The following is a 27,482-nucleotide window of genomic DNA, read 5'->3' on the forward strand; positions in this document are numbered from 1 at the left end:
TATTTTAAGAAAAATAACAATTAATACCCCAGCCACAATATTTAAACTTAGTACAGTATGCATAATTTCTCTTTCAGATTGGACAAAACTCTGACAGCGCCACCATATCCCCTTTGGAGTTTAATCACTCAAACACAGTATATTTTAAAATATTTGCTTAACCATTTTGTTAAAATTAATTTTTTTTTTTTAAAAAAGACTAAATTTTATTATATTTTATTTTTCTCTTAACCTTTTATATGTTCATATTGGGGTATGAGAAAATCTCTCGATTTTAAGTCATTCAAAGAGCCCTTTTTAAATTTTAAATAACGGATTTGAATGTATTATTCAAATTTTGCCGTGAACTTTAGAACTACTTCCGATTAAATTGGATTTTTATCTCCCCCTGTAAATGATCTAAAATCGGGAGATTCTGAATCCCCATGGATTCCATATCCTAGAATACGGATACATATATTCGTTTTCTTTTAAAAAAATACAAGCATATTACTTTTATATCTAACCAATTATTACTAATCGCATAATTATTTTTTTTAGTGCATAACAAGTTAACTTCGTAAAAAAAGACTTCATGGTATACGAACACTTATTTTCTATTTCGCGCAATCTCTAGTACCATAGAAGACGGAAAGATTGCTATTAGTTTATAATATCTCTTAATCGCATAATGACCTTTTTTTTAAGAAAAACTTGGGACTTTTTTAAATTTCAATGCTAACTGGATTGATATAGGACATTATTTTTGAAAAAATGACACATGACTTAAAAAGAGCTTATTTTTGATAAAATTAACGAACCCTGCTTTTTGAATAAATAAAATTAGAGTTCAATTAATATTACTAATCCCGATTATATTATGTAACCTATAATTTAATATTTTATAACTAACTTGCCATCTAATTTTTTAAAAAAATTTATTTCGAATATGTAGCCCTCATTTATCAAAGAGATTTAGCTTAAAATATGCTTCATCGCCTATTATACTCAAACAACATTCAACATATCCTCGGAAACCGACGTTAAAATTTAAAGATGTTTTCAAAAAATGGGATGGCAAGAAATATTTTATGGCGAAATCAGGCACATATAATCGTGATCTCGATGATCACCGTTACAGTTCTTTCCCATCTTTAGCCCGTTTTAATATTCAACATAACCAATACGGTTCGCTTCGCAGATCTTCCTCTATACCTAGCAATCTATTTTGGCAGAAGACTTTAAATATACTCAGCAATTTTAAAAGAGTTTATCTGTCGGCTTTCGATAAAAATTCGAAACATAGTGACTATTGTTACTCATTGGATAACGCTATTAACGATTCCAAACTACGTAGCCAGTTGATCAACATGATAAGAACGCCTAGTATTAACGACACTTCGCAAACGGGTGATTTGGGAGACCGTTCTTCCTTAATATCCCCAGAAAATTTGCAATTAGTTGACGGTGAACATTTAGATTCACTTATAATGGGCTCTAGTACAATTAAATCATTGGATAAGCTAAATTATGATCTCAGGATCCCGATGTCAAGTGATCACAACAGAAACTCGACACCCATCATTGAATATGGTACGAATGGTTATGCCCAAAGTCGAAATTTCGCGGATATAACTCATAACATCGTGTTTTTAAATCACCCGAATATCACCACCTCGGATAAAATTTCTCCCGGAAACATTTCCTTGCTTTCCGAACCGCTTCAGGATTGTTACTATCATAGCGATGATCCTAACATCAAACTCGACCCCGCCCCTAATACGTTGAATATGTTTCGAGACGAACATGGCCTACCATTTCCGTTCTCACTATCCTCCAGTCATTGTGGTCAGGTATCTCCTAAAATTAGGCCTCGAGCCTTTCTCAGCGAGGGCCACAGTATCTCTCATATTATTAACAAACCCAAAAACTATTCCAAAAAACGTTACCTTTTGAGAAACGATAAAAAAGTTCCCATTATCACTGAACCTTTTTTTTCTAGTAAAAAATTTGATGGTGCCACAAAATCACCTTTGGATTTGAATCTTGCCTCCCTGCCAGATTCGATTAATGAAAACCGGGCATTTATTAGGCGTCAATCCCAACTCTCTATCGAATCGGACCCCGGGTTTCGGTCGTCAGAATTGAGGATTCCCTCAATTCCCGGGCCACCCGGAAATTATCATTCATTGTTTAACATTCCCGAGAGCTTCGCTTACGATGATAATATTATTAGTGAATTGAAGGATCTTAACCGTAAATCTTCCGATACCTTAGAAATTTTTATCAATGGTAATAGCCAAGACAGCACGGATGACTTATCAAACAAAGACGGCAAGGTCGAAATCAAAAACCGTAGTTATCCTACCTTGACACATCAAACCGTTAATAAAGTATCCTTAAATAACACCGCATGCAACGTCAATAATAATCAAAAACGACGTTTTGCCGATGCCCCCGTGCGTTTCTCTCACAAATCGCACGCTACTAGCATGTTACAAAATGACGCCTCGTCCTTTAATAATCGATTTTACGATTCATCATCTCCGGCTTCTTGCAGCATCTTGCTCAACGGTAATAACGAGAATACCTCTCTTATAACCCTTACCGACCCATATTTTCCTCCTGTACCATTGCCTCCCCGTGTTTCTATTTCTAAATTATCTGCTAACCATGCCCCTTGTCCCCCTTGCCAGCTCTCCATACCCAATAGAAATGATAACCAAAGCCCTTGTGAGCCAACTTTCAATGCGCTATTACCCACCATTTCGATAGCTACCCGCTCTTTGTTAAACTCGACCGGTATAAACCTACCCCCTCATTCTAACATAATTACGACCCCTACCTTATCATCAACAAACAGCAGCAATAGTTTGTTTCAAATGCCATGTGACAACAAGAAATATAGGAAAACGTTTTGGGACGTGCTGGCCCCGAGTTACAAAAGTCGAAACGAGGACTTCAAAAAGCTTTTCATGGACGAGACCGAAGAAAACGGTAACGGAATCGAAAACGAGAGACTTCTGGTCGATTATTCCTGCGCCCTGCAGAAGGAGATCCTAATTCAAGGCCGCATGTACATATCCCAATCTTACGTTTGCTTCTACGCCAACATTTTTCGATGGGAGAGCAAGATCAAGATAAGATTCAAGGTTTTTTTTAAATTATATTTTTTTAAAATTATATTTATTTCATATTAAGATATATATGAAATTCTTTGGGATTCATATTTGTACACAAAGGTATAGTAATTTTTTTAATCTAATAAGGTATTTATTCTACACAAATGTCATTGACATATAATGCACATTCATGCATTAAAATGCATTTTGAAGTGCCATTGAATATAAATCAGCAGGTGACACGCCATTTTGGTTTTCATAAAATTTTAATATAAATTGTTTATATTGGAAACCTAAATGACGTACTACCAGTTGATTTATTTTGATACTCATTTTGAATGAATGAATCGTCAGTCTAGGTAATATTATATATCATTGCTCTACCATGTTTAAATACGTTTCCTGTCACCTGAATCGAAATTTATTGAACAGCTCTTATGAAATGACTTAAAATTATTTAGAGATTTCGTATCCTCATAGATTCCATGCTATATTTCAATACATATATATAATATAGATATAGGCAATTTATTTAAGATAATAAAGCCTGTTGTGATTATGATCAGCACAGAAAAGTTATTTGATCGTAAAATATTTTATTACGATATAAACAGGGAGATCCTGCCAATTTTATAATGTTAAGCAAATGGGATGTTATCCTTAAGGTTTCACTACTTCTTTTTCATAAATAGGCTATTAATCACTCTTAACTGGGGGATATGAGCAAATTTATTTATTGTCTTTATCATTACCTTTTTATTATAAAAAAGAGTTTTGGAAATAACATGTTTATCTTATGATTTAAATATTAATTATCTTCATTTAAAAAAAAAAGGTTTATAGTTCCTTTTAATTAAACTAATTATCAAAAATATAATAATAATAAAAATACTTTAAGAGGAATCAAGTATTACATTCATATTTCACTTATAACTTTTAGTTTCTTAAGACTCCATTTTGTTATATGTAATATTAGATTACAAGAAATTTAACGCGCTAGACTCCAATTTGTTATATGTAATATTAGATTACAAGAAATTTAACGCGCTAAAAGCAGGAAGCCCATTTAGATTTGGACTTTTTTGAGCTATAATTTGGAAAATATATGTATTTTTTGAAACTAATTATTTGGCGCCAGACCTGACAACTTCTCTAAAATATTTTGATAGCCCGGGCGGAAATCTTGCGAAAAATTATTTTACGGGCTGGATCGAGAAACCTTTTTAAAAAATCTTAACTTGTAGATTCGGTATATTGAAATTGTTTTTGATTTTCTTTAAAAAAAAATCCCTATATTTCGTCACTGTTTATTACCTTATATTCATGATTTAGTCAAATTCTCTCCACATACCTCTTATAACATCTATTTTACCATCAATCATCATTTCGCACAAAAATAGGATGTTTTATCCGTGAGCAAAGAGAAGTTGGCCAAAATTATTCCCAACGCTTTGACCTTGCAAACTCAGGATGGCTCTAAATACACTTTTGCTTCATTCACATCCCGCGACAAGACTTACCTAGCACTGTTTCGGGCTTGGCAAAACGCCCTTTTGGGTCATCTCCCGCTACCGGCCCCTGAATTGTGGCATTTAGTTCACGAATCATATGGCAATGAGCTAGGACTAACATCTGACGATGACGATTACGTAGATCCGAGGGCAGTCGAGGCTAGAGGTTTAGATGTTCTGGAGACTAGCCAATCGGAAATTAATTGCAAAGAAGTACTTTTTTTTAATTTTTCCTCGTTATTTTCGGTTAAATGTCATTTAGAAATTTATTTATTGGGAAAGATAAGAATAATTTTTATATTTACTTTAGAGAAAATAATAGAGGAATTAATTTAATATAAAAATAATTTGCTTAATTTGAGATAGAATTAAAAGAATCTTTATATAGATGTTTTGTTTTAAAAAATATGATTTAAGAAAATAAAGATTAGAAAGGTCGGGTGATTAGAGTATGATAGTAAATTTTGGGAACAGGATGATATATTATAATGATACAAACACTTCAAGCTTATGGATAGAACATATAACTTTTAATGTTTTCCAATTAATCATTGAGTCTTTGGGCTTGACTCACTGTCTGATTGGGTAAGCCTAAGAGTTATTTCACAAAGCGAAAAGTTGAAAATACAAGGCGAACACTTAAATTATAAATGCAAATTTTTTTTTATATTATAAAATTCTTTCTCTTGAGTTAAATAATATATTTTATTATATTATGTGTCATAATAGGCTATGCTAAAATCCCGAAAAGTATTGATTATTTTATTACTGAATATTTAATTGATATATTCATAGAATTAATTTTTTTTTCAAAGTTTATAGGAGAATTCTATTTTATATTTTAACATTGTAATAATAATAAATTGTCAAGTCTTAAAGTATTTAAAATAATATAATTTATGTTCTTTATTCAAAAAAATTTGTCATTTCAATTTTTATCATTATAATGGATTAAATGAAATTTATTAAATGATTCCGAATTTCATATGAAATTATGAAATTCCACCTAAAATGGATTTAAATATTTTAAAAAAAGTCAGGCTTAGATATAAAAGTGTTGCTTAAATGATAAAGTTTATTCTTTTTTAAATTTAATTAAAATTATTTATTTAAATTCACATTGGTTTTAAAGTTTACGCTATTCCAACCAACCAAAGCTTATATTTTTTATAATCAATTAGCTTTAACAAATGATTCAACTTTTTAAATAAGAAAATCTTAGATGGCGATGTTTCTAATAATATAAAGTAAAAATGAAGAATTATCTTTTTAATTATAATACCTAAAAATTTCTATGTAAGTTGTAAATTTGATATTTAAAATTAAATTAACATATTTCAACTGGGGCGAGAGTCTCCCTACCTCGATAAAGTCGCCTATGCGATTTAATACAAATATTTATCCCCCCTCCCCCTTGGAATTTATTTTTATGATAAAATAATAACCCATAAACATGCAAACTTTTTAAATTCTGTTTCATCATCAAATAGAAATGAAGAAAAAAACTCATACATAGGTAATATTTTAAAAGGTGATTATGTGCCTTTATCATTTGCGTTTGCAATAAACCAATCCTAATATTTATATTGTCAGGATTTTAATTACAAAATTTAACGTTTCTTATTTTCAATACCATTGAAACCAAATTTGGTAACTGAATGCAAATTGGCATTAAATTTATAAAACATATGTACTTTATTTAATTTTTGTTTAATATAGAAAGAAAGATCTTTATGTGTAATTCATCATCATAAATAAAAAAATATTTTGTTGTTTCTTTTTCAAGGTTTTAACTAGTCAAAAGTTTTTTATTTCTGAAGATAAAAAAAAATGAAGATTTTCGTAGGAATGCTTAAGCCAGATTTTTGATCTCAATTTGCCCATTCCAAATCTTTCATGATAAAATCACAAATTTATTTTAAACGATTTTGTTAGATTCTCAAAATTTTAGGCCAGCATTTGAAGATTTTTTGTTAAACCATGGTTTCTTTATATTACTTTATTAAATTAATTGACGACAGAGTTTAGATGATGAGGAATGTTATATGCTATAAGTCGTTTTTTTAATCAAGATATTTGCGATGATATGAATTTACTAACCCTATTAGTCTGAAGCGTCATTGTTTTAAATGGCTATAAATTGGCATTTTTTGTTTTATTGTAATAAGGTCTTATAAAAGTTTTAATAATTTAGTCTAGTTTTTTTTATAGGGTTGCTCAAAAATTAAAAATATTTAGGGGGGGGGGTTTGATGAATATTTTGGGGGTGCCCTTTCTTCGCCCTTCTCTTCAGACACTGATGATTGTAAATTTTTGAAAAGTTTTTCGGCCCGGCCTTTTCTTTTATAAAGGAGAAAATGACATAAATAATTATAGGCTTAAAGGATTTACGAAACAAAGGCCCGAAATTTCTTTTACCAGCAGGTGGCGCCTTCGAAAGCCGGACCGCGCCGATCTTTCCTATTTTTTTGATAAATTTTTTAGATAAAAATTATCTTTGGGGAAATTGACCACCGAAATGAAATTCAGAAAAAGCTCAAGTTGCAAAACTTAAAAACGCCTTACCACTCATTCTAAGTTAGCGTGAATTTGCGGCGGAGAATACAAAATTACAGAATATTTTGTATATTTCGCAGCGAATTTGCTTGTAAATGAGGAGTTACATGATTGAATTTATTTTTAAAAGAGCATTAATTATGTTATATAATTTCCAATAAATCATATTCGGTTACTCTAATGCTATCTATTTTAAATAATAATTTATAAGGGTCGACATATTGGCAACTTACTAAATAAACAATTATTAAAATAGAAGTATACAACACCCATTTTTTAATATATATATATATATCAGAGACCTGCAAAGGTGCTAATTGTACATTTTTAGACCCTGCCCATGTTTATTTTAAAAATTTTTTATTCTGAGCTTTGTTCCGAGGCCTGTTAACTTTAAACCATATCTTACTAACCTTACACTCTTTCCGTAAGTGAATTTTTCATGGAAATCAGACCTTCATTTTGATCGAGAATCAGTAGAATCAATTTCATATTGCAAAGCAACTTTTATTTATAAAAAAATCACCTAATATTATACCATTATAAATTAACTCCGACTGACTCATCTCTCATTTTTCATAAGGGTCGAAATAGCTTGCTGCACCTCAGTCAAGATCTTTAACTTTTGAGCCTCAGCTGCCATTCTAAAGATGAATATATATAATGATAATTATTAGTATTGTTTAATTTACTTTTATAAGTTACAATTTAGATCCTTAAAAAGTAACTAGAGTTACATTTTGACTGAAAATTAATCATTCAACTACCAGTTATTGCTTCTATTTTTTTTATTTTAACAACATTGTACAGATAAAGTTAAAACTAATAATATTACTATAGAATAACAAACAACACTTAATAGATTTTTAATCCAAAAATTCTTTGCCACTAAATAACGAAATTTTTTTTATACTAAATCAGGTGTAAATATACCGTCGTCAAATGGTGTCAATACCATAATTAATACTTTTATAAATTAAACCTAAACCTTATCCCCTCCCCCTAATTTTTAGTTATTTGTCCAAGACTTTTTCTATACCCAGTTTCTATGAAAATTAAAACAAAACTATTATTTTATAATGTTTTAATTTCAACTGTAACCCAAACCAGGCCTTAGTTTGGATCAAGAATCACTCATATTAAATATCTTGGATTTTACTGGGCCTATTTTTTTAAATTTTCGGAGGTAAGGTTCTGGAAAATTGTTTCGGGGTGATTTTTTATGTTTTTTTCCTATTTTTTTCTAAAAAAGATAGATTATATAACCTAGGGCTTTACTAGACATATTTCCCCCATTTCAGTTCCTTTAATATTAATGATATTCTATTTACGTTTCAATCGTCAGCCGAAAGTTTTAAAGAACGTGTTGAAAAAAAAAATTAAAAGAACTCGAATGTTAATTTTTTTTGAAATATAAATTAATTCATTATCTAGCGGATTCGGAAAATGATAATATTTTTTTGTGATAACAATAAATGGACGTTTATTTTTTCAATTTAAAAAGCATTTGTTACTTTATAAAATTAGAAATTTTCGTTTTTTTTATTAATTTCTTTTGGCTATTTGGTGAATAAAAATAATAATTTAGTATTAAAAAAACTGCTGATTCTTTTTAGTCAAATTCGTTTTTTTAAAAATAATAATATAGTATTAAAAAAACTGCTTATTATCCTTAATCAAATTTATATTTATTTTAAAAAAAAATAATAATTATGGACAAATTACTAATTATTGAAATAATTCCGGAACAAAATCTCAAATCGCGTTACCGTTTTCATTTTCCAAATCCCTAAATATATGAAAGCTAACATTGTTTTCGAATTTTAAATATTCAAACAAAAATTTACTATCCAATACGACTTGTTTTATATTTCTTCACCGCTATATCCTATAATTTTGAAAATAAAATTACGTGATAAAGCATAATACACGTCTATTTATCTTTATACAAATTTCACTAATTATTATCAATGTGGAGAGGTAGTGCCTGGAGTGCTGTTATTCAAAAGCACAATATAGGCCTATATGAACACCGTAAATCCAAAAGGCAAAGACCAGTTGCTATGAATAGAAGTTCAATTCGCATCATTAATAGATCGACTAAACATAATATTAGCAAACCCAGATGTCGGCATAAAAAAAGCAGCAATAGGAAAGATGAGCACTTAGAAACCATTTTATTAAATTCTCAATCTGCCGCAACTTCAGAATCTGAGTGGAATCTCGCAATTCTTAAGCAAATTTATAAATCCTACTGTTACAAGCGAATTAACGATTTTCGATATTTATTTTATAAGGTAATAAATATAATAATTCATTGTTTGAAAATAAAGCCAGTTTTAAACGCGGATTATACAAATGCTCATAACTATACTCAAATATTAAAAAAAATTTTTATAAACTCCAGGTCTACCCTATTTTTCAAAATAAAATATAAATTATATTTATTAATTAATCAATTGGAAAATCATTTATGTGAGCGTTTAATATTTATTTACTTCCCAAATTTTCAACTGCCCTTTGAGACAATATGTACAAAATGATTTTAAAAAAATAACATTTTAAAAATTTCCGCACCACCTTCTAGAATGATCAAAAATGAATTTAAAAAAATGGTCTAAACCGAGTATTAAGAAGAAGCTGGAATAAAATCCGGGCTGATCCTAAAATCTTGTCCTCTGCAGGTATTTAATTAAAATATTCTAAATTAGGTTTAAAAAAATCTTTAAATTGAAATTTTAAGGATAAGGATTAGTAAGTTAAATAAAATATTGTAGAAAAACTTGATTATCATCTTATTCAAGAACACCAAATGGTATCAGCATTGAAGATCACTTTCCAGCCGAAAACTTCCATTTTTTAAAAAAATTGTTGGTACCCGAATATCGATCGGACGTTCAGTTTTAATTAATTGCACAATTAGAGGTTAAACTAGGAAACTAGAGTTGTGCCGATATTAAATATCGGATCAGCACCGATATTTGGCATTTTTAAAATATCGAATCGAGCCGATAAGTTTCACTGATCTCCCCCTCCTCCCAAGGCTAGAGGAGCGATCACTAAGTAAATCCCTCACTAGCGCCTGACCTGGAGTATTTAAAGATAATAAAATTTTATTAAATTGTTATAAATTATTATAATATTTATTATTAAAAGAAAAGGTATCTGGGGGAGTCTATATTCTAATCAATATCAATTTTTTTATCAAAAAAATTATCTATTGTATTCTTTTTCATCTCAAACCATCAATTTTTTTATTCATCATAAGTTTATTTAACAATTTTTTTAAAAGAGTTATTATATGACCAAGCTTAAATTTTGAATTAATGATGGCCATCTAGAGTTATATTTAATTTGGGGAGTAATCAAGTAGAGAAATAGAGCTATTCTCTTAGCCAACAGAAAAAAAAGTATTCTTCTACGCTACCGTTACCAACTGTTAAAAGTAGTGCTGCTAAAAAAACTACAATAAGAAAAAAGGTAGTGCACCATTTACATAAATCGATTGTAAATATGGTTAAAATTTTTTTTTTTACTTTTCTCTATATTATTATAATGCATATAAACGATTATGCTTACAATGCGTCTAAAACGTCACGACTTCTTTATACTTTATCCCTTAATATTCTTCCTATTATTCTTTTTCTTCAGAAACATTACGATCTCTTAACGAGTCGAGGAAATCTCGCTGACTCCAAAACCCGAGTTAAATCTTCCCCTGAATTCTCCAGTCAAAGATATTCTCAAGGCATTAAAAATTACCCATCTCCTCCCAACTCCATATTACAACAACCCCTAGCAGATATTCTCAAAAATCAATCGGGTGAAATTTCATTCAGCTCTACCAAGCACATCCCTCTTAATAACAGAAGCCCAGTCACATTTCTCTCAGTAATCTAAAATTTCGATAATTCAATTAATGATAAGAAAGAAGGAAAGAAAGTGATAAACAATGAATTTATGATACATTTTTCTTAAATATGAAAGTTGTTATGTTAAATATGGTTTTTTGGCTAGTAAATTTCTAAACCTGAAAATGATTCTCATTTTTTATGGCAATTAATAAAATGCGCGAATACGCGCATTTTGTAAAAATAATGCTTTTTTTGCTAAGACATATATGTTTATATTGTTTACAAAAATATGCGAATTTTAATTGTTAGCGAAGACAAAGCCTAAATTTTATTTAGATAATAAAATAAGATATTACATTATGCTAAGTATTGTTAAACGGCTCGATTTCGCCAAATTTAATTAAAGATTTTATTTAACTTAATATTTGGCATGCCTTGAAATTTCTATTAATAGATATGTCCAAACCCTTCTAATCTATGAACAAAATTTCCAGGCTTGCCTAATATTTTTTGGCTAAAATATTAGGTTTGCTATTTTTAAATATCGAACCACTGAACAACCACTCATTTATGCATCATTTTTATCTTATAGTATTCTATTTTTTATAGAATTCCATTATTTTTTATAGGATACTAATTCAGAACTATTAATATCTGACTCCATTCAAAATGGTGGATCAAAAGAGTATATCAATATATCTAACGGACCTATCGAAGGCGATTCATCTGCCAATATATATTCAACGGAAGGTTCAAATCTTTCGCTGAGTATTATAGTATTCTATATCCATTTTTTTCGAAATTTGGAGAATATTTAAATTTTTTTTGAATAATTTCATTGTGGATTTGGAAGAATACGCTCAAGAATTGATTTATTGAAAAAATTTATTTTGAAAAAATATGTACATAGAACACTATAATACTCCGCCGACTAACTATTCATCTCACGTTTAATATTATATGTTTACCAGGAATGAATATAAGGTTACTACTTCTCGAGATCATATTTTTTTGTTTTGGTTTATAAAGTAATTCTTTGCCCAAATCTTTTTTTTTAACATTACAAATAAACAAATTAAAATGGTTATTCAACATTGCGGATAAACAAATGAAAATAGCTATTTAAGTTATATATATATACATATGTAACCTAACCCTTGTCATCTCATATATACTAATTTAACCTGGCCCATATCAAATTTAATATGGGTTAAGGCTGTACCATTATATTCTGGTGTTTGGTAAGTCATTATTATAAAATTTAAATGATACAAGTTATTAATTATAAGTTAAGCAAAATATTTACTTATTTTTATCTATACATTTTTATTAGCCATCTATTATTTTACCTAATTGATTAAAAGTTTAAACTTTTTGAAGAAGAGCCATTGAAAAAAGATATTGTTTGAAATTCATCAGCAATTAGTGATTAAGAGGATTTTTTCTAGAAGGAAAATAATAAAAGTTCAGTGTGTATATTTATTTTTAATTTTCGACTAATTACTTATAAACCTAATAGTAGAACAAAGTAATTTTACCCTCTTCGAAATTTCATTTGGTCATGTATTCCATATTATTTGAAAAAATGTTACTATCCAACTAATGCTTCCTCTCTTAAGGACAATAATACAGTAAATAATATTCTGATAAATCTTTTAATATCTGGGATGGCTATACATATATTTTGCCAGTTCATTTTCTTTTTGCATAAATATTATTTTGTTATATAAGTATACGTTCAAAAGTTAAAGAAATTATATCCAATGAGACATTCACCATGCATATCGGTTTCAAGTTTAGGTGTATATTTTCCTCTTCCCCACTGAAAGATGCTATATATAATACATCTGTTTTCCAATAATTTAAAATCGGTTTCTTGTATTTGTTTTGTGAGATCGTTATCTAATGTTAGACATTTCGTTGAATGAGTATTGTAGAGTTCTATATCCATTTTTTTTATAATTTTTCAGGAGACCATTTAAAAAAAATATATTTCTTTATAGGAGATTATTAAACTATAAAAACGCAAATTAAAGTATTATATAAAATTATATATTTTATTGGTCATATGGAAAGAATATATTACTGAAGAATTGATTTATCGAAAAAAAAACATTCTGCGAAAATGTGGATACAGAATAATATATGATACTCAGTCCACAATTTGTCATTTTGTTGTAGCCTTAATCCTTCATTAACTAGGCGAGGTTTTATATAATCTCACATCCTTTAAAATTACAGCAATTTTAATTTAGTTTTTACAAAAACAATTTTATTTTAAAACTAGATGATGAAAAGTTAGGGCCAGAAGAAGGCGAAGGTGATACGATATCTTGTTTATGCTCGGAACATCCCGGTAAGCTCTACCTTGACTTGATAATAAACAACAAGTCGTGTGATGAAGTCTTCCAGCTATTATTCACGAATTCGCATTTTTTCAGAAATATCCAGAAGGAAAGAAATACCAAGAGTATTAAATATTATATAACAAATTATTATATTATATGTCTATATACATCCTTTTTTTTAAAAGGGATCATAACTATTGTTCAGGGTATTTCCAAATTTTTAAGGAGGAATATTTTTAAAGCCAAAGATGATATCGTATTATAACGTTTAATTGTGGTAATGAGATAACTTATTATATGCACGTTTAGTCTATATGTTTGACAATGCTAATGATACCGCTGACCTTCATGTAACTTCACTTTGAGAAAATCAGCTGTACTTCTGCTATCCTGGTTGTTACTTCACTGATATTTTGCTTTTACAATGAATAAATATATAGATTTGTAATTCTCAACTTTTTCGAATTAATTATTCGAAAATCTAGATTTATATAAGTATTTTACCATTATCTCCATCTTCTTAATGTAGATTTAGCTGAAAAACATAGCAGGTCTTTAACAATATTTTTTTATCCTTCAATTCAAATTGGTCGACTGCATTCAGACGAGTTTAGGGATTAAATGAATTATTTTGTTTGCCAAATCGGGTCAAATTTTTTTCCATCTATAAAGCATTCTGAAGTTATTTGATTGACATCCATTACTATAAATGGCATTTCAAAATGTCATAGAATATATATTATTAATTAAAGATGACGAGAATCTAAATTTATTCAATTATGTTATAAATGAATAAAACAGATTGAGGGCTCATAAAATTATAAGTATTTAAAAGAAATGAAAAGCCCCCATCACTTATAAATACTTAAAGATCCTTTCCTGAGCAAAGTACATATTTTGGAGGCTTTAAAAGTTTGATCTTATATTAAATATGCATATATTAAGTAGTTTTCATCAAGTGTAAATCTGCGTTTCATAATATATTTTATATTTATAAAAAAATTACTTTATTATTATTTATTATCAATTCTTTATTTTGTATTCTTATTACGAATCCATAAGCACAGCATCTAATTAGAAATTATTAATTTTGAAATCAAAGTGGGACCGAAGTTGGAAAAACTTAAGAGGTGACGATATGATTTGGATTATATGCCATTTATAAATGATGGTGATTGATCATCTTTTAAATCTATGAGTTCATCATAGTGATTCATAATTTCTTTTGACTATATAGGAAGAGAGCAATTAAAAATATTACAAATGCGGCACTGATTGATTTTATTTTGATTTATAATAATATTCAGCGGAAGTGGCTAACAAACCTATAATTTCGTTTTATATATTTTTTATATATAATCAAGTTTATCCGGAAAAAAAAATTTTCAGGTCTAGTAATGTCGGAGTGGGGAAGTTCGAACGAAAATATGACATCGAATAAATTGTCCACCTCCCAACATCACAATCATAACCTTAATCATCATCACGAAAAATATTCCAAGCATCATATCGACTCTCACGCCAGCAAGAAAAAGAGAGTTTTGTCGTATGTCGTGGAAATCTCAAGTCCCTTAGGTACCAAATCAGCACCCACTACAGAGAAACAAGTGCCCTTTTTTGTTTGTTTTGAAAGGATAATCGATTACAATTTCTGGGAACCCACTAACAGCCGGCGGGTTAGCTTGGCTATATAGCTTCGACTAAACTGCCTAAAAATTATGGGAAAATAATACGAAAAATAACAATGCCACCAAACATTTAACATTACAAAATAGGGTGTCCTAGTTTAACAGCTTAGCCTAGGCTAAGCAAAAATAAATATAAAAAATAACTCGAACCAGGACACGGCCATACTGTTTGAAATGTTGTGCCATTTATTTTAGGGGGTTATTGTTTGCCTATTTTTTTGATAACTTTTAATTAACCCAAAATTTTTAACCCTGGAAACAGCTTTTAAATTTAAAGAACTATAAACTACTTTCTATAAATATTTAGAAACCGGAAGTAGAATCCTTTTTTAATTCAAATTTCAAACTCTGATTGAAAACCAAACTGGCAACTTATAAATATAGATCGGAGTATCAATCTTGTATTGCGATTTTATATGTTAGATGTTAGAAATCGATATTTTATACAAATTCAAAAATTATATTCTAATCTAGGAATTGTATCGATATATTTTATCCGAACCGATTTTTAGCCTTTTTCGAAAATATCGGCTGTTGGCCGATGTTAAATTTGCCGACATGTTCCGATTCAATGGCGTCTTCAATAAAAAAATTTTTTAATATTAAAAGATAATATATTTATATATAAGTTAAGAATAACGTTGTTAAATGGCTCATTTTGAGCCGATTTTTTATCGAGATTTCGTTAATAGATGTTCAAACCTTTATGCCACCTATGAGCAAAATCTTAAGGTTTGCATAATATTTTTCCTAATAAAATATTGAGTTATCCGTTTTTAAAAATCGGCTCAAAATGAGCCGTTTAACAACACTAGTATATAATTGAAAAATTATTTGAAAAAAAATATTTTTAACTTATCTCAAAAAAATAATAAAAATACATAAGGATGTTTGTTTATGATTTTAAAGAATTCTAACAATTTACATTGATCATAAATAGTAGTGTTGTTAAACCCCGATTTGGATCGATTTTCAAAAACACTCGATTAAGATTATATTATTATGTGGGCGAGATTTGGTAAATAGAAGTCCGAACCTTTCCGCCATCTATAAACAAAATCTCTAGGTTTACATAATATTATTTTGGCATATCTAATCGGGCCCCTTTTAAAGATCCACCCAAATCTGTTTTTCTAACAACACTAATAAAATAGACTAGTTGGAATTCTTTACTTTCTATGATGATAGCAAAACATTAAAACCATTTTATCTTACAAATGATCAATATTTATATTATTTTGCATTGATGAATAATTATAACTTAATAAATATAAAACGATAGGCTTAATAAAAATTTGACAGTTATTTTAAATGATTTATAATCGGCCAATATAAATTTAATATTGGATCGGATCTTCCTCCAAAAAAGTGGTATCAGTTACACCCCTAATTTAAGGCAAATTTATTGGTGTTAATAACGAACTTCAACAAAATAATAGTATAATTTCCTATTAATATTATTTATAATGTAATTTTGCTTGCAGATTTTAATCGTTGGTGGAGAAAGTTCTTTGAGAAAATGGCATAGAAGGAGGAGCAAAAGGTATCAATTACAATCCTTTATACTTTTATGCTTTATTTTTCTCTCAGTAAAAATTTGTTTTTAAAATTTAAATTTTACCATGATATAGATGTGATGGGCCATTGCTAATTCTACATACACTATTATCATTATTTTCTTGGTATTTAACTAAAATCACTATGCGACCAAAAATAATATATATGATTATATTACATGATTTCACTGTGACATAGGGTTGGTATACAACTCACTTCTTTACTTGTATTTTAAAAAGTTACTAGTAATTAATTACATGATTTTATTATTGTAAAATAATTTTATTTTGTATTAATTCTGAAATAATTTTTTTTATTAAAATTTAAGGAGGTATTGAAAATCTCTATATTTTTTTCTGCCCTGTTTAATAAATATTGATTTACTATTATGTTAACATTGATATTATTAATATTAATTTGGCTTATACATATTAATTCTGGCTTATATAAAAATATTTTCTTAATTTAAATTGTTAACATTAAAATTTGATTATAAGTTATACATTCAAAACAGAATATATTAAAATTATTATAAATTGAAAAATATTCATATGATAACACACATGATAAAATAAATTTTTAGTCAATTTAATATTGCTAATTTAACAATGGTTTATTTATGGAAACAGATGAAGTAATAAAATGGCATATTCAATTAATAACATTGCCTCCGGAATTATTTTTCCCTAGGTCATGTTTTTGATTATTATTTTATTTAATTATCCTATTATAACATTTATACTATTTATAATATTATTATCATCAAAAGTAAAATATCTACTTCGAGTGTAGCCAGGATTGATCCATGGATGGGGGGGGGTGTTTAAACATTAGTGTCTAATCACTATAGTAGCCAGCATAAATGGGAAAAATATTAGGAACAAAATTTACCCAAATTTATGATTAATAAGCAACTGAAACATTATTCTGAAAATTTTATCAATGTTTAATCAATTGTAAATTAATTATTCGGTTTAGAAAGAAAAAAAATTCGCCCTAAAACCTCCCATTTTTTATTCAATATATCTTATTCTTATGTTAAAAATATTTATTTTAATTAAATTTTAGTTTTGCTTATAAAAATTTTATGACTAAGAACATATTATAATCATATTTCAATTTTATGGTTTGAATTTATAAAGAGAGGTCTACTTTTCTCTGAGATTTGGCTAATTCATCTAGAATAATCTCCTTATAAATATTTAATATGGGAAATCCATTTAAACAGTTTTCACCAGTGCTATTTCTTAAATAGGTTTCAAACCTGTTCAAAGTTGGAAAAACCTTTCATTAGTGCAGGTACTAATCGGTAAGGTAGCTAAAATAAATAGCGATGTTTTGATATTAGGCAAGGAATCTAAAGTGCGATTACACCTGGAAAGGGTCTGCAAAGCATATTTAGTCTCAAAGAGTACTCTATTCTGTCAAGATATTTATATCAAAATTCGACATCACAAAATAACTTATCATAAGATCCTGATAAGTCATCAGAATAAAACTCTGAGATTTTTTTAATATTCTCTTGCGTTTCAAGTGTATTCAGACTCAACAGGCAAAAGATAATAAAAGCTCTTTAAAATAAAAATGTGAACAATAAATCTTTTCTTTAATTCAAATAAAAATGTATCAATAAGTGTAATAAAAATATTTATTTTATAAAAATCTTCAATCGTAGATGCATCAATATTTAAGCGATTGTACTGTCTAGAAACTATTCTAGGTTTAAAAATTTCAATCCCAAACATATTAGCTATATCCCTTTCTCATATTTACCAAATTAAATGATTTGTCTTTTATTTAAAAATTGTAAAAAATAAATTAAAATTTTTAAAACTATCTAATTAGTTTAACAATATACATTTTATTATTAAATTTATAAATATCTAATTTTACTATGCCAGAAAATATTAACAATATATCTATTGTTATTTAATATTTTATATATAATTTTTAATATATATTTTTAAACAATGTGATCATTTAAAATTGAAAATTCTTATTTGTTTTTTTAAATATATTTCATTTTGATTTCCTATATATTATTTTATTTCTAAATTGAAACCATTTTAAATAAAATTAAGGAAAAAAAATTATTTTTAATTAAAAAAAAATTCGGAAGTTATGGGGGGGGGAGTATCATCCTTAACCCCCCCCCCTTTGTTTTACGACACTGTCTACTTCTAAACCACTACATATGTACATGAAAAAAATGAACCAAATTTTTTTTAAAAGATTAATGCATAAAATTTCTTGATATTTTTTAAAAACAAAACAATAACTTGCATTTATTTTGAATATTCATACCAAGAATACCAAATCAAATTTATTGCTTGCTCACTATATTATATTCATATTATTTTTTTAAATCATCTACAGATCAAACATCAAATTGATTAATTTGTCATTTTTTACGTGGCTACAGCGCAATGATAAATATCCAAACTGACAATTTTTTACAAATCAGCTGGTGACAATCCATTTTCTTTCCTTAAAAGAAACTATTTACTTTAAATTTAAAATAAAAATCAGAGTTTCATTTATAATAAATGTTATTATATTCATAAACTAAAATGGCATGCCACCCGATGATTTGTATTGCTTCAAAATGCATATTACATGCCATTTCTGCAGCCATATAATTTTAATTTTTTTATTTATAAAAAATAAAAATCTAAATGCTACTTCTAATATCCATTCTCCTCTCAAAACAAATTTATAATAGATATGTTGTGGAATGTGAAGTAACGAATTCGGGAGTCCCTTACAGTGACGCTTATTACGTGATATGTAGATATTGCCTCACCCGGGTCGGGGGCGAGAAAGATTCAAAGGCGTGTAGACTAACTGTTCATTGTTTGATAGGATATAAAAAGAGCGTGTTTTCGCTCGTCAAGAGTAAGCCTTAATTGCATATTTATATTTTTAATTAAGAACTAAATATAATTTTTTACTTAAAATACTTCTAAGGACACATAATAACCCAAACTGGCCTTTCGTACCTTAGTTATAGGCTCATTCTTTATTGTTTTTTCAACAGATCGATTCTTACCTAAGGGTGGCAAATAATTTAGGAACGGGCCAGATAATAGCCTTAATCTTTTGAAGAAGTTATGATAATTTCGCAAAAATATAAATTTTTTGCTTGATAGCTATAATTGTGAAATTTTAAATCTGTTTTCTTTAGAAAAAAATATAAAATACTTTTATTATTATATTAATTTGAAAATTAGTAAAGTTATAAAAAATAGATATTTATAATTAAATTTATTTAGGTATCATCGAAAAAAATTGCCAATCCGGGCTACAAGATTATTTCAAGTTTTTAGGTAATAATTTTATTTCACTTTTAGTTAGCTTTACTTGTCATCACCCTTTAGTAGACCTATTTTAAAACGTAGTGTTGTTAAAGGGCTCGATTTGAGCCGATTTTTAAAAACGGCTAACTCAAAATTTTATCCAGAAAAACATTGTCCAAGCCTCGTTAATAGATGCTCAAACCTTTGTGTCACCCATGAGCAAAATTTTAAGGCTTGAACATATTTTTCATGAAATAATGAGTTAGCCGTTTTTAAAAAACGGCTCAAAATGAGCCATTTAACAACACTACTAAAATGAATACTTAAAAAACGAATAGTAAATTATCCTATTTGTTCCCGAGGAATTTATTATGAATTATTTATTGTTCATTTTAGGTTTACCTTTTAATATTGGTTTGAACTAGAGGCCTGAAAAACCTGACCCAACCTGAAACCCCAACCCACGGATTCGGATGGACCGTTATTTTTTTATTAGATGGGTTATTTTAGGTCTGGTTTTTGGAAATATTTTTGCTCTAATTCTAGATTTAATCGGTGATATCAAGAAATTAGGTCTAGAATATGTAAATAATATTATGTTCTGGTTGGGAAAATGCTTTTTTTCCTACAGGTCTGGTTGAAAAAATTTGTCTTGCAGGAATCTAGTTTTTAACTATAAGCCACCATTTTTCAGATAATGATATAAATCTAAATTTCGTACACGTACTAATAATAAAAAAATGTATTCGATTGATTACATTTTTTTCTAAATTGAGAAGTGAAAAAAATGAATTATTATATTACTGAATGTGAAGAACTTATTAAACACTTACGAATAATTTTTTACACATATTTTTTTCCATTATTCCTATTCGTAAAATACTAGTCGAATGCCTAATGACAAAATTCATTTTAGAAACCCATTATAACTTATGGGCTATTTAGCCGGTTATACTGTGTATATTTGTTTTGGCAATCAATACAATTTTATCTTCACCAATATTAAATGTATGCGCCCATATTGGCCTTTAAAAACAATCGGTAAGGATAATATAAGTATCGGATCGATTAAAATGTTAAATGATGTAGCCCTACTCATATTATTTATTATAATATTGGAGTTAGAGATCTGCAAAGTTAAGTCCGGCCCGAACGGGCTTTGGGCCAGGCTCGGGCCTAATTTTATATAAAATAATCGAGTTCGGGCCGGGCCTAATATTTTTAATCGGGCCGGGTTGAATCGGACTTGGAAATTTTAATAAATAAATCTAAATTTATCAATTTTATATTAAATTTTTTATGTAAAATAAAAAATTTTGATTTGATTTATTGAAACTAAACGCTATATAACATATGTCTTTTATTTTAAGTAATTATAAAAATTAATTTCTATATTTAAATAAATTCGGGCCTGGCCGGGCCTGTAAATTTTTTTAAAATAAATTTCGGGCCGGGCCGGCAAAACTTTTTAAAAAAATTTCGGGTTCGGGCCGGGCCGGCAAAACTTTATTAAAAAAATTCCGGGCCGGGCTTGAAAAACTAGGCCCGATGCAGATCACTAATTGTAGTTAAGCCAGGTCAGCAAGCACTTATATGAAAGTAAAATTAATTCATAACTTTTGATAAATCCATTTGGATTACAACAAAAAAATACCATTTAACCACAGGCAATAAACTAATCAGTGAACTGAGGGCAAAATCTATAACTAATGAGGTCTCAGACGATGTCGTTAGCCAAAGTAAAACCAATAAAATTCGAAAAGATCAGCAGGTCCCGAATGAACTAAGTGGTAACAAATCTAACAGAGCAACGAAAACTATTGACTCTGGAACACAAGATTCTAGAAGCTCCAAGAAAAAGTTTATATTAAATACTTTGCAATATTTATCAATAATGAGTGCTCATGAAGTAACATTTCAAACTTAATGGCAAAAATTTTATTTCCCATACAATATTTTATTATAAATTTTTTCACTGTTTTTTCTTTGAAATCCACCAATACTTTATTCCCATTAAGACACATGTCAAAAAGAAACAAGATGCTTCCTTTTTCTGGCAATGGCAACAAAAATTCTCAAGATGATTCTTTATCAGATGTTATAGGTAGATCATCAGGTGATATGGATGGAAGCAATCGAAGTGGACTAGTTGCCAAAAAAACGTATTCGAGGAGAAATAGAATATCAGGACCTAAGGATTCTTGTAGTAGTCTTGAGGATAAATCTCGCTCCCCTCTTTTTGCTATCCTACTATATGTGATAATGTATAATTCATTTTCTTTAACTTTTTTAAAACTTTTCCTTTATATCCATAAAAATGGCTTCGATTGATAAAGTTAGACCTCACCTAATTATGTTCGTGTTACCTAGATTTATCTAATTTGCAATTCGTTACTTACAAAAAGTACGTTATGCGACAAACGTTCATCTTAATAAAATACTGAATTTTTGAAGTTATTTATTTTCTTAAATTTTTTAGTTTTTAATATCCAAGGTGCTCTAGTTATGGTTGTAAACTTGTTTATTTTTTGGAAACTTCTTGTTTCTTTCTGTCTTTTATAACTTTAAATACACGACAAGTTTTAATTTATAAAATACTCTTTCGGTATCATGTCACTATTCTTAGTTTGATTTTTTTTGTTAGATTAGATATTTTACCGGAAAACTTGTGTGGAATTTTAGCTTAAACCTCTTATCCAAAATTATATAAAATGCATTTATTTTTGCAGGTTACTTTTATGCCTTTACGTCGTTTATCTTAACTACAAATTATGGCTTCTAGAAGATTTTATTATACGTTCGCAGGACAAAGGGAACGAATCATTTTACCAGTCCGAATTTAGGTTCATTTACATTTTTTTTTAAATTTTAATTTAATACTACTATTATAGTAAAAGCTATATATTCATTCGGGTCTCCTTAAAAAACTTTCAGAGTCATATCTGAACAAAATTTTTTAAATCAACTTCCGACTGACCCAATCAAAAGAGTGCTTGTCCAAAGTCTCTGACCGAACCGACATCGGATAAATCTTCTGAGCTTTGTATTCTGGCCTCTTTTTAGGTCTGGACCAGCCATAACTTTCAGACTCCTATCTGATCAAATTTTGAGATCAAAGTCCGGCCGACGAACCGAGTTCAAAGAGTGCCTGTCCGAGGTGACTGACCCATATCACCGAGGGCAAATCCTTTCCGAGCTTTATGCACTGTAGTAATTATTAAAAGTCAATGTCCACATATTGTGTATATTTCATTTCATCAATTTAAAAATTTAAGATAGATAATATTCTTTATTAAATTTACACAATTCAATACATGAAATAAATCATCATCCAAAATGAATAATACAACTTGAAATTATCTCTCCTGAAAATTATCTGTTTTTTTAAATAAATAATATAACAATTATCAAAATTACAAAGTAAAGTAGTCATTAAAAAAAACACATATTATTGACTGTAAACAAAAATAGTAAATTATATTGCTTTAATCCATGCGCGTACGCAGGAATTTGGTGTAAGGGGGGGGGGAATTAAATTTTTTAAAATAAAATTATTGTTATTTAAAAATATTAAGCATGAATTTATTTGAACTAATAACTATTTCTAATATACATATTTAAATTAATATGAATTATAAAAAATTAAATATATAAACCGGTATATAAAAATAAATTTGAATTAAAAAATATTAAACGGATATAACCGGCGGCATATAAATACTTTAAATAAATCTGAATTATAAAATATTAAGTGGATATAACCAGGATATGAATGACTATAAAATAAATAATCCATAATAGAAATTTAAATTTTTTGAGCCTTTAAAATTTATATATAAAGTATAAAAAATTTAAATGTTGAATATGAATAATTTAATTTTTTATGTAAAAAAAATATAAGACTTTAAAAAATGATTGCACAAAATATATTATAGAAACATTATATTATAATGTAAAATCCAATCTTCGTTTAGATTGAGCTAATTTTTCAATTATCTCATCCGTGCTTGGCGTCAAATGCCTATGAATATTCAAAAGGGCTAGACCATTCAATCTACTTTCAAAAGTTGTACTTTTAGGTACGTTTTTAATCTTCTTAAAGAGAATGTTCTCTCATTAGTTGCAGTACTAATGGGAAGAGTTGTTAATATATATAATAATTTCAATATATTGGGGAAATAATCTAAAAGATGTTTGAAACGATGCCATTTTTTGGGACTATATCAACCATATTTAATCTTTTATACCATAGCTGGCATTCAGCTAATAAAGCATCACGAGATACATTAACGTCTTCATGATAAAAATTCAAATATTTTATTTTTTTTCTATCACCACCTGAAAAAGGTTCAGAGGTATTTTGCGGAAGTAATATCTGCAGATTGGTAAGTGCATCTAGATGAATTAAAAACCGTTCATTTATTTGGGTTAGAAATGTATCCAAAAGAGGTATAAAGACATTTATTTTATAATATTCTTCTATTGACCCTATATATTTGGACGATTAGCTTGCCTTGCTGCAAGTCGAGGGAGACAAATAATGAACTCGTATAGCTTTGCTTTTGATTCAACAATAACATATAAAATATGAAATTCCTCATCAGCATTAGTTCTAATTTCCTTGAGTTCTAAAAAATTGTCTCTGCTATTCTCATCATCTCAATCAAATCAATGTCAGATTTTTGAAAAGTATTACATAAAATAGTTGTATAATTAAATAATTTATTAATCCCCCTTTTGAATTGATTCTTTTGACAAAATCATCAGTTCACAGCTTTTGTGATAATTTGTTTTCTGATGATTGTCAAAAATTTCCCCCGCATCTTTGTATTTGTTGAAAGGAGTCTTAACAAGAGTTTTAAGCTTAACTAGATTTCTGCCAGAATATCGTGGTCCAAACAGGACACACATCTTGTAATAAGCTCCACTGTCTCGGATGGAGTATGCTAGCCATAACCATCTAGTAAAATAGCTATTTTGAAATTTTAACTTTCGATTAGCACATAAAGTTTGGGGATATCAAAAATTGAGGGGTGGAATATAAATCTATTATTAAATAAAATATTTATCATAGGTATCTTTAATATATACCTTTTTAAGAAGTATGTGTCTTTCTTCTAGGCGAATATTATCTTTATCTAAAAAATTGGATATATCATATGGATGATCATTGTACTCTAGTTTTGTATAAAGATTTTAGTTTTAAGTTTATGTCTAAATATTGAAATGTAAATTAAAATTATTTTAAAAAAAATTATTGCTGCACATTGTTGCAATCTCATTCTTTTTCTAAATTAACTATCTAAAATTATTATACTAGCTAAGTTATTATAAAACTGCTTAAATGTATTTTTAGAATAACTAACCTTAAGATGGCTCTATATCCTGACTCTCAATTATTCTTTCAGCAATTCTTTCATTATTTTCTATTATGGGAGGGGTTTTAATTGTTAAAAATATTTTAAAATTAAAATTTTATTAAATTATTATACTATACTTTTTTGCTTGTTGGTATGATTTTCACTATCTTCAGTGTTTTTTAAAAAAAGTCTAATATCCATGACTAGAAATTTGAAATTGGTGAAAAAATATAATACCGGAAATTTTAAAAATAATAGATAAATATTACGCCAAGGAAAACTTTAAAATGAAATTAATTGATAAAATTAATTAGTAAATGAAAAAGGTAAAAATATAAAAATTTAAAAAGAATGATATATGAATAAATATAATAAAATATAAATGAATACAAACAATAATATTTTTGAAAAATATATTCGGCATCTAAATTTTTTTTTTGGGGGGGGGGGGATTTTGTCTCCCCCCCGCTGCGTACACCATTGCTTTAATCGGAATAAATTTTTACGAGTAAATGTCCATAAATGTCATTATCTAACTGACACTTGTAAGAGTAATAATTATTTATTTAGATGTAATTCTTTCTTTCTTTCTTATAATTTCAATATTTTCCGAGAGTCGTGTATTAATTTAATCTAACTTTTATAAGATTAAATTTCGGGTTTATGAATTCAAATATAGAGTATTAATTATCTGTATCGTCACTAGCCTATACAAACTAAGGGGGATCAATAATTAATATTTTTTTTTGAAATTGAAAATGATTTTAGCTAACATTTTCAATTAGATCTTTTTTAAATATATTTTAAAAAATTCTCAGGGATGGGAGGTCGTCATATTTTTCAAGGGCAATGGGCCTTTATGCGTCCCACCCTTAGTGATGCTACTGTTAATTATCTTCATATTATGTATATAAAAACTACCTTTTATTGATAAGTGATTGTCTTTGTATTAGTATTTTTTAAAAAAATCTTATGTTTTTGTTATAAGTTCTCACACAATGCTAAATAAGAGTAAAATTAATAGAGCCAACAAACATAATCAAAACTTATTTAATCGGTGGGCTTTTTTTATGACTATTTTCTTATTTCCCATGGGTTAAGTAAGTGGTTTTGCCTCTTGCGTGCATAGATAACTGCGGCCTGCCAACAAAACGTAGATGGTCCTCTTAATTATTTCCCCTCATTTTTTTTATCCCAGTATGATAAGATTTTTTTGAGAGAACCAAGCGTTGCTCTATTGTATATACAACTCTTATTCCTTACATATGGCTAGTCGTTAATATAACATGATTACAATTTTTCTTTAAAAAAATCTAGGTCTACATTTATTGTTCCATTGAAATCCGCGTCTTTCATAACGTTTATAACTACCGTATGGTCGGCAGCCATATATCTTCCCAAAACGTTTCTCTCTCATTTTGCATCTTATATTTATGATCATGGATTTTACAAAAGAAATTCGCTCAACAATTTATCGGATGAAGAAATGGCAAAAGGCATTGTATTGTTTTCTCAACTACTTAAACAGGTTTGTTTTGAAAAATGATATTGCGATTAAAATCAAACTAATTTTTATTTCTATGCCTTGATTAGAAATTACGTGATAAATTAATTTTTGGTTAAAATTCTTTACTTTATAGACTTGACTTTTAGATAATCTTTTTTTATACATACTAGATGGAGGAATCGATTATCAATTTGCAAAGACATTTTAACGATACTCATAAGTTCACTTGAACACGCACGAAAAAACGAAACCTAATTATGTTAAAATAATATTTTTACTATTTTTCTAATATTTATTTAAACAAAACAATTCTTTTTCGTGTTCATACTCCTTTTTTTTATAACAAATTTTATACATTTTTAACTGAATTTAAATTCGTTAATTGATATATTCATTTCCTTTATAATGAATATATAAATCTTTCATATCCTCTAACTATTTTTTACCATGTTTACAATGTTGTTACATTTATATAAAAATTATAAATGTCAACTTTTTAGGTTCCAAAATCAAAATTAAAAGAATTAGGTTATTTTGCAATAACTCCATAATTATTAAATAATCTAGAATAATTTCATAATATATGACTGTTTTAATAAAATTTAAATTATCATATTTTTCTAAAATAAAAATTAATAAAATATTTATTTTTTTCTATATTTAAAGGTGTTATTAAATTATAAAATTATAATCATATTTTTGAT

General features: G+C 27.9%; 1 protein-coding gene across 2 annotated transcripts; it reads left to right on the plus strand.

The window, feature by feature from the left end:
* LOC135929961 (uncharacterized) lies at positions 1-27,482 on the plus strand. Of its 2 annotated transcripts, XM_065466720.1 has the most exons (15): positions 3-137; positions 935-3,131; positions 4,502-4,825; positions 10,820-11,059; positions 11,652-11,772; positions 13,310-13,492; positions 14,760-14,977; positions 16,543-16,601; positions 19,338-19,510; positions 19,888-19,941; positions 21,579-21,771; positions 21,930-22,175; positions 22,641-22,754; positions 26,589-26,799; positions 26,949-27,478. In XM_065466720.1, the coding sequence occupies exons 1-15, from the start codon at positions 58-60 to the stop codon at positions 27,006-27,008; spliced, it is 4,473 nt and encodes a 1,490-aa protein (XP_065322792.1). In that variant the 5' UTR covers positions 3-57; the 3' UTR covers positions 27,009-27,478. The 2 variants fall into 2 exon arrangements, with proteins under 2 accessions (XP_065322793.1, XP_065322792.1); XM_065466721.1 differs by lacking the exon at positions 21,930-22,175 and having other exon boundaries at positions 1-137; positions 26,949-27,482.

The sequence above is a fragment of the Gordionus sp. m RMFG-2023 genome, chromosome 5 (assembly GCF_954871325.1).
Source record: "Gordionus sp. m RMFG-2023 chromosome 5, tfGorSpeb1-WG-v2, whole genome shotgun sequence".
Lineage (NCBI taxonomy): Eukaryota > Metazoa > Nematomorpha > Gordioida > Chordodea > Parachordodidae > Gordionus > Gordionus sp. m RMFG-2023.

Bases quoted from the DNA above. Each gene is read 5' to 3' on its own strand.
- LOC135929961 (XM_065466720.1), top strand. From the start codon at position 58: ATGCATAATTTCTCTTTCAGATTGGACAAAACTCTGACAGCGCCACCA. The intron at 14,978-16,542 runs GTGCCCTTTTTT...TTTTGCTTGCAG, and splicing joins CACCCACTACAGAGAAACAA to ATTTTAATCGTTGGTGGAGA. The intron at 26,800-26,948 runs GTTTGTTTTGAA...TATACATACTAG, and splicing joins TTTCTCAACTACTTAAACAG to ATGGAGGAATCGATTATCAA.